This window comes from Primulina huaijiensis, chromosome 4, assembly GCF_012295235.1.
Source record: "Primulina huaijiensis isolate GDHJ02 chromosome 4, ASM1229523v2, whole genome shotgun sequence".
In the NCBI taxonomy this organism is placed as follows: domain Eukaryota; kingdom Viridiplantae; phylum Streptophyta; class Magnoliopsida; order Lamiales; family Gesneriaceae; genus Primulina; species Primulina huaijiensis.
The window spans coordinates 21455418-21466559 of NC_133309.1; the positions used below are offsets into that span (position 1 = coordinate 21455418).

General features: G+C 34.7%; 1 protein-coding gene across 1 annotated transcript; it reads right to left on the reverse strand.

Annotated features, from left to right (window-relative positions):
• Positions 1–3226: 3226 nt before the first annotated feature.
• On the reverse strand, positions 3227–10911 carry LOC140975396 (uncharacterized; the record flags this gene model as incomplete). Its single annotated transcript, XM_073439088.1, has 6 exons — positions 3227–4072; positions 9380–9511; positions 9624–9772; positions 9979–10065; positions 10182–10264; positions 10701–10911. Coding segments are annotated over 6 exons (852 nt in total), but the record flags the coding sequence as incomplete, so codon positions are not given.
• Positions 10912–11142: the final 231 nt, after the last annotated feature.

The window sequence follows — 11142 nt, forward strand, 5'->3', positions numbered from 1 at the left end:
TTTATCATCAAATGCAGTCAAATGATTTTTCTCATTATTATGAATGTAACATATGCATCCAAAAATATGAAAATATGACATATCAGGGTTACTCACATTTCATATGTCATATAGAGTTTTATCAGCCTTCTTGTTGATCATTGTTCTATTCTAAGTGTAGCATGCAGTATTGATGGCTTTTTCCCAAAATATTTGTGAAATTCCTGAATCAACAAGCATAGTTTTAGCAGCTTCATTCAAGGTTCTGTTCCTTCTTTCGACTACTTTATTTTGTTCAGGAGATCGGGCAGCTGAGTATTCGTGATGAATTCTCTGTTCTAACTGATAAGGTTCAAAGTTTTGTTAGTAAATTTAGTTCCTCGATCACTTCTGATCTTGATTATTGAACTTGATTTCTCATTTTGAATGCATTTAAGAAATTAATAAGTTGGGAATTGGTGCAATCTTTACCACTTAAAAATATAACCCAAGTAAATTGAGAAAATCATCAACAATTACATTGGACCAAATAAATCTATAAATTTTCAACAACTAACATCATTAACGGTAATGTTTCCATGAGTAATCTTAACTTTACCCACAGTTTTACCCTTTGCATTCACCAAAATGATTCTGAGACCTACGTATTTGATGAGTTAAGTTAGCAGTTAGGCTTTACCAGTCACGTGCTTTGAAAATCTATTGTCCAAGTACCAAAGTGATTCTTTTAGCGATTATTCTATTTTAATATATAATCACCAGAAAATTTCAACTAGTACCCAGTCGTATTTGGGTCCAAATGGGATTAGCCCTTTAGCAACCCACACTTGGATCAGTTTAGTAGACTGACCTCTTTGGTTTTTCTGAAAAGGTTGTGCAGAAAAATATGTGTGCCATGCTCTATGTGAATCAAATACATGTTGTTCGCCTTTTCTATCATCGGCCTATATGTCTTATGAATAGGCTTGTAGTTACAGTATCGATAGGACTTACCATTCCAAAGTTATGTCTTATTGAGCTGAATTTTTATCAGACCAGTTAGGCTTGGCATGAGTACTCTCATTTTTGTAACCAATACAAAACTTGTTGCCTTTCTTCGTCTGTTCAATAGGTTTTTCAACTTGATGGATAGGATCCCGATGTTCATATACAGTGTTGGACTTAACAAAGTGAATGAATTTCCTTTGCACATGTTCAGTCTCGGTTTGGTACTTGACTCTAGAGTGCTTTCATTGTTATTGACACCAAGACCAGTCTTGTCTCCTTATGGTTTTTGTAACTCTTGCATTCACAGGCTGACTAACTACATGTTCTAGAGTTTGACCAATTCAGTTAGTTTCTATTTTAAGAACTCAACTACTGATACTCAACTCGCATTAGCTCATTCTCAGTCTTTAGCTTTGCAATTTCTACTTTGAGGCTCAACATTTCACATGTCCTTTCCCAGTTAAGCTCGGTATTCTTGTCAGGCAGAACTTATTGCTTAGCCTTGACTTTGTCGATTGATTGAGAAAGTTTTTTTTATACTCATTTATCATATCATGTAATGCTAATATTAAATCATCTAGTGTAAAATCAGTTGAGTTAAAATCGAATACATCTTCACTTGTGGACTCTTTTCAACATTATCCATGAGGCACTGAACTTCTTCTTCATCACTCCCACTGATTGAACTCTTTGACTCAGATAAATCGGAATATGTCCACTTATCCTTACTGTCCTCAGCCACCAAAGCTTTATGGTCACGTTTTATCTTGAATGATCTCTTGTCATATTTAGATCTTTTCTTCTTGTTGAAGGACCTCTTGTACTTATCAATTGATCTACAATCATCTTTCTTGGGCTTTGGTCGGTTTTTCCATGGTTGAAACATGAATTGTCTTCATCGACAAATTCTCTCTTGTGATGTGATCTTCTGTAAGAGTTTCGAAAGTTTCCTTGATTCTTCCTTAAGAATTTGCCAAACTTCTTCACAAACAGTGACATAACTTCATTACTCAACTAGTCAACTGATTTGTCCTTGGAAACTGATGGCTCCATTATTGTAGTAGTCAAGGCTTTTGTCAGTTGGGTGGTAAGTTGTTCACCATCCCTTGATTCTAATTCAAACTCATAAACCTTGAGATCTGCTAGTAGATGATGTAGTTTTAGTTTGCTTAGATCTTTAGAGTCTCGCATTATCATGGTTTGACATATCATTCTCTTGTAAGTCATCTAATCACTTTCAATACAACTTCCCGATTGCTTCTATAAATACTTTTTCGAATGAATATGTGACACAAAGTTTGTCCAATACGATTTAGCTTATTAACGTGATTTGTAGACTGTTGCATTAGCTCGAGAATGTATTTACCTAATACCAAAAGATGGTGTATATATAGTGTGCACAAGATACGAGGGGTGTAATAAATAGATTGTACCTATAATTTGAAATGTGTAATTTTCTTGATATTTAAACTTGTTCACCTGTAAGCCAGACTTTCGTTTTCTTTCCCTCGAACAGGGAAAAATGGGCATCTTATATTTTGTATATGTGTTATTTAAGTGGAATATAATATATAATTAATTGATTCTTCGTTCCATTATCTGCGATTTTAGAATTTATTGACTTGGTGTAGCTGATTTTTCCCATCTTATTTCTATACTTACTGCAGTAATCAGTAATAATTAATGGCAGGATAAGTTGTAATTTTTATTTTTTTTAAAAGATAGAAAATGGATGCTTAATTATTATATCAAAACCACCATTTATTTAATATCTCACTGTATTATACTATTTTATATTTTTTATCATTCATATTCCAATAAGCGACATTTTACATACAAAAACTCATGAGATTGTCTCAAATGTCAATTTTATAATACTAGTATTCTATTCGACCCGATCCATGAAAAATATTATTTTTTATACTAAAAATATTACTTTTCAATCTGGGTATGGACTGGATCGACCTGTATCACGGATATAAATCCATGAAATCATCTCAAAAAAGACATACTCTACTCTATTTTACAATGAATCAATCTTCAACGTAGAAATCTAGAAATTCATTAACGTTTCTAAATTAGAAAATTTCGGATATTTGGGTTTTCTTTTTACTAATCTACGTTTTTAGGAGGAAATTTTATCTTTAAGATTTAAACCATGTACCTAATTTTTTAAAATTGAAAGTTTCTTGAAAAAATTTCAAGTATTTTTTCTTGAAGGTTATTACTAATAGTACATTTAACATACCAATTACGTTACTGAAGAAATTGTCTCAATATATAAAGGATGGAAAGAACAAATTAGAAGTATACAAATCCATTCACATGTTCAGAGCAATTGACAATTTCCGTTTTGTAAATTACATTCAATTCAAGAAGTCTAATGACCAAGCCAAACAATGCCTCTCAAAGATGGCAGCTTTCCCACTAGGTTCGGCCAAATATTTACTCCTTTTGAAGCTCAACTCATCCACATTTAGATACATAAACAGGAGTGATCACAGAAAATCAAATCTTCTGATTTTTTTTTTTTAAAAAAAAAAACGCAAACTCCATGTGTGTGTGTGTGTTTAAAAGGGAAAAATTTCGAACTCAGGACAAATTAAGTTCGATTCCCACAGCAGAGCTCGTCAGACTGGACTGAAAGAACATTTTTTACTGAAGGTAATGGGTTGAACACATGTGGTTAGTTCTCAGGAGAAGATGCAACACTAATGCCACAGAAAAATGAAGATAGTAAAAACAATTCAACTAGTTTTCAATGATGAGCCATAAACCAAGTATTCCGAACTGGTGATAAGAACCAAATTTTAACATACATCAGGGGAAAAGAACCTTCATTTCCCTGATTTTTCCGGGCACAGGCAGTTTTTCGCAATGCAAATCATACCTTTCGGTGTCCATTTGGGTTATCCTTTACGGCTTTACATGTTCCCTTATAAACTGCTCTAGGTGGGCGACATCACCCGTTAAACCAGATGTTTCTGAAACAGTGACTTTGTTGACACACTGAAAAAATGTGAAGGTTTCTCCAGGTACCCCAAGGGACTGTTCACTAGTAATATCTGCTGAAGATAGTGCAGTTCTTGATGCACGAAGCTTGTCACTGAATTAAAAAAAGAAACCAAGAGTCAATTGATAATCCAACATGCAGGGTGAAAGAAATTTAGCTACTAACTGATGATGCTAATATGTAATGTTGCAATTATCCTAAAAAGTTGCCAATCCTGAAGATCTTTTAACAGTCAAGAATCTAGTTTGGCTTCATCAATCGTTTTGTATCTCTATAGATGCATCACCTCCCTGTTAGGTGGACCAATGTGATTTGAAAATTTTAAATTCGGCAACAATTGTTAATGGTTGGTGGCTGCAACATAACTTTGGTGGAATTAAATGCACTACAGCATTCGGAAGAATTATATGCAGAAGGAGCTCTATCGCTTCAGTTTAATACATCATAAATCGAAGAAATTTCAAAGCTTCTTAAATTAGAGAGAGCCGAGTGTTCTGAGATTCTCTTGTGAGAGTCGGAGAAAATATTCTCTCATTCATACCTTGGGTAGAGATTATGAGATGTTGAATGCTTTGTTGTAAATACCTGTAATATTTCTCCTTGTTACAAAGATTTGCAGTAGCTCTGTGAACGTAGCCTATAAGTGAACCACGTAAATCTTTGTATTTTTGTTGATTATTTTATTCCGCAATTTTGGTACTATATTATCATCATGATCGTAATAGATTCGGACTAATCCACAACAAATGATATCAGAGCCTTGTAAAATTCTTAAAATTTTGAGTATGCTCTTTAGTTACTGCTGCTTTGTCTGATCTTCCACATCAGAAATGATTTTTTAGATTTTTTTTTTTGCTAAGGCTAGAGAAGTGATGGCCGAAGATGATGGATCGGGACCAGGAATCAACAAGTTCGACAGAACAGACTTTTTGTTCTGGCAGTTACAGATTAGATATTACCTATACAGCAAGAAGTATCATTAATCTCCATCAAGAAAGAACCCGGAAATGATGAAGGATGATGACTAGGACCTCCTTGACTGACAGATGTTAGGTGTAATAAAATTGATCATAACGAAGAACTTGGCACATAAACGTGACGAAGGCACAAACCACAGAAGAGATGATGTTCATTTTATCGGACATGTACGAGAAGCCACCATCAAACAACAACATACATCTCATAAAAAGTTATTCAACTTGAAAATGAGATAAGGTGTTCCGGTGGCTAAACACATCAATGAGTTCAACACAATTGTTTCTCAACTAACATTGGTTGAAATTAATTTTAATGATGAGATTTGTGCACTTATTCTTTCGGCGTCTTTACCAAATGTTTGGGAATCAATGCGAGCAGCAGTTAGCAACTCTGTTGGAAAAAGAAAGCTACAATCCAATGATGTCAGAGTTCAAATTCTGGCTGAAAAAGTTCGCATGATAGATTCGGGTGAAGGAATATCATCAAGATCTGCTCTAAATCTCGAGATTAAAGTAAAGGACATAAGTAACGAAAAGAGTTCTAACCAATTGTGCGGTAGATCCAAGTCAAAAAATGGAAAAGACAAAAGCAACTTTGAAAAGAATTTGAAGTGTTGGACATGTGGTGAGACTGGTCTCTTAAAAAAGAACAAGAAATGAACGAAGAATAATGCAAATGTTGTTATTGAGGAGGTACATGATGCTCTATTTTCTATCAACGGAAAGCCCAATTGATTCTTGGACATGGACTCAGGAGCTTCGTTTCATACCACTGGTAATCGTGATGTATTCGATAATTACATCACTGACGATTACAGAAAAAAATTTTTGTCTGATGAAAAACCTTTGTAAATAGTTGGTATATGTGACGCCCGGATGAAGATTCAAATAGACTTTTCTGGAAATCAACAAAGTAAGGCGTACGATGAAGGCCATAATGTGACCTTTGGTGATTGTGCCTAGAAAGTGAACGAATTAACCATGGTTGTTGCTCGAGAAAAGAAAACTGAAACACTTTATATGATTTCCAGTTGTAGAGATACATTAGCAGTCGTGGATGTTGGAGCTAATTCAAGTCTATGGCATTGTAGGCTTGGGCATATGAGTGAGAAGGAAATGAAGATGCTTGTATCAAACGAGAAGTTACCGAAATAAAGTTTAGATTTATTTTCTAAAGAATAAATCTGATGTTTATGAGACATTTAAAAGATGGAAAGCCGTAATTGAAAATGAGACCAACTTGAAGGTGAAGTGCTTATGATCTGATAATGGTGTTGAATATGAAGATGATGAGTTCAACAAATATTGTGTACAGAACGGGATCAATATGAAGAAAACCATTATTGGTACACCTCAACAAAATGGTGTAACTGAAAGGATGAACAGGACCCTGAATGAACGTGCTAGGAACATGAGTTTGCACTCAGAATTACCGAAATCATTCTGGGTTGATGCTATTAACACTGCAGCATATCTAATCAACAGAGGACCTTCGGTACGGCTTGACTGCAGAAAATCTGAAGAGTTATGGAGCGGCAAAGAAGTAAACATTTCTTTATTGAAAGTGTTTGAATGTGTATCCTATGTTCGTATTAATTCAACTAGCAGAAGGATCAACTACACAAAATGATGACCCACAAACTCCGGTAATTGAACTCATTAGATCTTCAACAAAAATTAGACCACATGAGAGATACTCTCCTGCACTTCACTGAATTTTCCAGACAGAAAAAGACGAACCGGAGACTTATGAAGAGGCAATGAAAAATGATGATTCAACCAAGTGGGAGTTAGCCATGGAAGATGAGATGAATTCATTGTCATCCAATTAGACGTGGGAGTCGATAGAAATTTCGCAAGGCAAAAAAAATTACATAACAAGTTGGTTTACCGGTTAAAAAATAACATGATGGTAGCAAGCGGTACAAGGCAAAAATTGTTATAAAAAGCTTTCAACAAAAAGAAAGCATTGATTACACTGAAATTTTCTCTCCAATGGTTAACTTAACCACTATCGAGATTGTACTCGAATTAGTGGCAAAAGAAGATTTACATCTGGAGCAGTTAATGTAAAGACGGCGTTACTTCATTGTGACCTAGATTAATAAATTTATATGAAGCAGCCACAGGACTTTGAAGTACGAAGAAAAGAGAAAATGGTGCACAAACTTCATAAGAGCTTGTATGGTCTCAAACAAGCTCCATGACAGTGGTACAAGAAGTTTGATGGATTCATGAATAATGATGGTTTCCTGAGGTGTCAGGCTGATCACTGTTGTTATGTAAAGAAACTTGATAATTCTTATATCATTCTACATCTATATGTAGATGATATATTGATAGTAGGAGCTAGTCTGGAGGAGATTGATAAACTCAGAAAGAGTTATCCAAAGAATTTGCTATAAAGGATTTAAGTGCAGAAAACAAATCCTTGGAATGAGGATCTTTATAGATCATAGAATGGAATCTTGAAGTTATCTTAAAAAAAGTACGTAAAAGGAGCAGGATTTTATGAACAAGGTTCCTTGTGCTTTTGTAGGGGTGTCAAAATCAGACACGACCCACCAACCCGACACGATTCAACCCGAAAAAAATCAGGTTTGGGTTTGGGATTTTCGGGTTCGGGTCAGATCGGGTTGGACCTGATAGCTGACTTGAAAAAAATGATCGGGTTCGAACCTGAAAATTTTAATTTTTTAAAAAAAATATATAATTAATAAATATTGTCTACATTTTTACATATTATATGTTTGAAAAAATATTTATTGTATATTTATATCATAAATTTTCATAATTTAATATTTAATTTGAATATTTTTTATTTTTTAAATAATTGTTTATTTGATTTAGTAAATATATTTTATTTTTCTACAATTAGACTTTCAAATTTAAATCATATATATGAGGGAGATTTTGTTATTATGTGTTTAAATTAAATTATTATTATTATTATTATTATTTTGAATTTTATTTAATTTTATTTAAAAAATTCAAGATCGAGTTATACGGGTTGATCGGGTGATTCGGGTTCAGGTTCTGGTCGAGAGTTTTCGGGTTGGCTCGGGTTCGGGTTGGGTTCGGGTTGAGCAATTTTTGAATAGTACTATTGCTCAACCCAACACGACCCACCCAACCCACCCAAATTGACACCCCTATGCTTCTGTTGTCGGAAGCCTCGTGCATACAATAGTACGTACAAGACCAGACATAGCACATGCATTGGGAGTTGTGAGCATGGTTATGAGCAATCTGGGAAAACAACACTGGGAAACAGTAAAATGGATTCTCAGGCACTTGAAAGGAATTGATAGTTTTATCTTTATGCTTTGAGAGGGCAAATTTGGGCTTACAAGGTTTTGTCAATGCCGACATCGGTGATGATCTGGATGGCAGAAAAAGTATCACTGGTTATGTGTTCACATTAGGTGGTGACAGTATGCTGGGTATCTTAAGTTGTAAAAGATAATTGTGTTTTTGACCACTAAAGCTAAGTACGTTGCAGTTACAGAAGCTAACAAGGAGATGATATGGTTCAGATCCTTTCCAGAGGAACTGGGTCAGAAGCTTGAGAATAGCATATTACATTATGACAGTCAGAGTGATATTCATTTAGCCAAAAATCATGTTTATCATGCTAGGACAAAGCATATACAAATTCGGTACCATTTCATTAGATCACTACTGGAAAATGAAATCTTGATGCTTGAGAATATTCTTGGAAGTAAGAACCCAACCGATATGCTCACAAAGGTTGTGATCATTGACAAACTAAAGTTGTGTTCATCTTTACCTATACTCCAAGTTTAAAAGAGATATATGAGCTACTGCATCGATGGTCATGTCTTCAACTGGGAGAAATGTTAGGTGGACCAATGTGATTTGAAAAATTGTAATTCGACAACAATTGCCAATGGTTGGTGGCTACAGCATAATTTCGGCGGAATTGAATGCACAACTGCATTCGGAGGAATCATATGCATCGCTTTAGTTTAATACATCCCAAATCAAAGCAATTTCAAAGCTTCTTAAACTAGAGAGAGCAAAATGTTGTGAGGTTATCTTGTGAGAGTCGGAGAAAATATTTTCTAGGTTATACTCTGAGATAAGGATTGTGAAATATTGAGTTTTTGTTGTAAACACTTGTACTATTTCTTGTTTTTATAAAAATTTGCAGTAGCTCCGTGGACGTATTCTATATTGGGTGAATCACGTAAATCTTTGTATTCTTATTGATTAATTTACAATTTTGGTACTATATTATCATCATGATCGCTATCGCTTCGAAGTAATCCATTACACTCCCCCTTCCAATTTTATTTTATTGATAAAATGTACAAGTTAGCTTGTACACAAGAAATACATCAATAAACATGATATGTAAAATTTTAGTGATATAAAGCCTTGTGTATACAAATAATCTTACATTTCCTTCTCCAGCTGTTTTCTGATGAAATCCTTTGTGTGGGCAGTGACTTTATCAACTTTGTTGCACAGTAGTAATAATGGGGTCTTATTCTTGACAACAGTTGTCTTGGTCAAAATCTCATATAGGTACCTTTAGCAGAATAGATAATAACTTTAGATGCTAAAATTCAATCTTTTTAAGTGTTTTCAACTCACGAGGTTGTGTATGGATGTGTACACAGACAATTAAAGCTATTGCATACTCTGAAGCAGCACGGATATTTGGCAAGAAATCGACAGCATCCACCACAAATACCACACCAGCTGCCTGAGGCAAGAACTCGTCTAATTTGGGTCGAAGCCGTGAATGGCCAGGAACATCAACAATGTGAACAGGCTTTATTTTTCCTTTCTGCCGAGTAGGTAAAACAGGTTCAGACGGATTAAATTTCTCAGTTACTTGTTTCAGGAGAAAATATGATGACAAATCCATCCTCCAAACTAAATGATCCAAACAGTCAGTTTACATAACATTAGTGTTACCTTATTTCATATTAAGATTCAAAAATTAAATATACATTCAAACTCCTCATATTTGCTGATATTAAACAGCATTACCTTAGTCACCTCAGAGTGTAGGACAAAAGTTCCTTCATTTGGTTCCAGTGAATTAACAGTACCCTGATGAGAGGATCCATCTTGGAGCTATCGGAAACAACAAATTACAAAACCAAACAACCAATAAAAGACATAAATTTAACAAACGAACTTCGCCCCAAATATTTGAGAGTAGTGATCCAAAAAAATTTCTGTGCTTCTACCTGATAAAACAGAACGGTTTTGCCACTTCCACTAAGCCCAGTTAGTGCAATAGTGTTAGATGATCTACGCTTGACCAGACGAACTAGAAATCAATAATTAAATAGTTAAGCAAATCACATTAAATCATACGAGGTGGAGCAACTGAGACGGATATAGTATATAGAAAATGAAGCAGAAACTTGCGATCATAACAATGATGCAAAAAAATGCTTCAAGTAATGGGAAGCAGTTCCAGAGAAAATATTTCTAGTATGATTTATTTGAAGTAAAAAAGGAAGAAAAATACGAAAAAAGAACAAACTGTATGCTGATATTGAAACAATTGAGGAAGAAAAGTGCAATTAATGGCTAACGAGCGGATACAGAAAGTCCTACGAATCTACAAGGAACCACCCACCCCACCCATATGCAAAGCATCGTTAGTAACGTACACGAAAAATTTCCCAAGAACTCAAAATTTTCACTAGGTTGCAACAAAATTAGGTGTTCGTTAGGGCATTGAAACGGGACAGGCTTACTGATTACTAATAACAGAGTAGTGACTAAGATTACTCCAATTGCAGCGTACAACTGAGTTGGCGGAAATTTCTGAACAAATCCCTGGGTTTCATTCAAAAACCGCTGAAATTGGATCTTCAGTTCCTCAATCTTTATGCCTCTGTCAAGAAATGCAAAAAAGAAGACATATTTCGAAAAATTCAATGCAAATTTACATGAATTAATCGATCTTCAACAAAAAAATTCAACCCGAAATCCGCCCGATCGATGCCACCACCGGCGATCGGAATATTCTTGCAGAGAATATTAAAAAAAAAAAAAAAAAAACCCCTAATTCTCTATTTTTCCTCAAATAGTGTAGCTACGTATTATTGGAAATTCATTGTTTTCTCGGGTACTTGGGCTTTAAAGTCGGGTCGGGTTTTGAAATTGGGCTCAATGGTTTTAATGCCCAAATCTGTC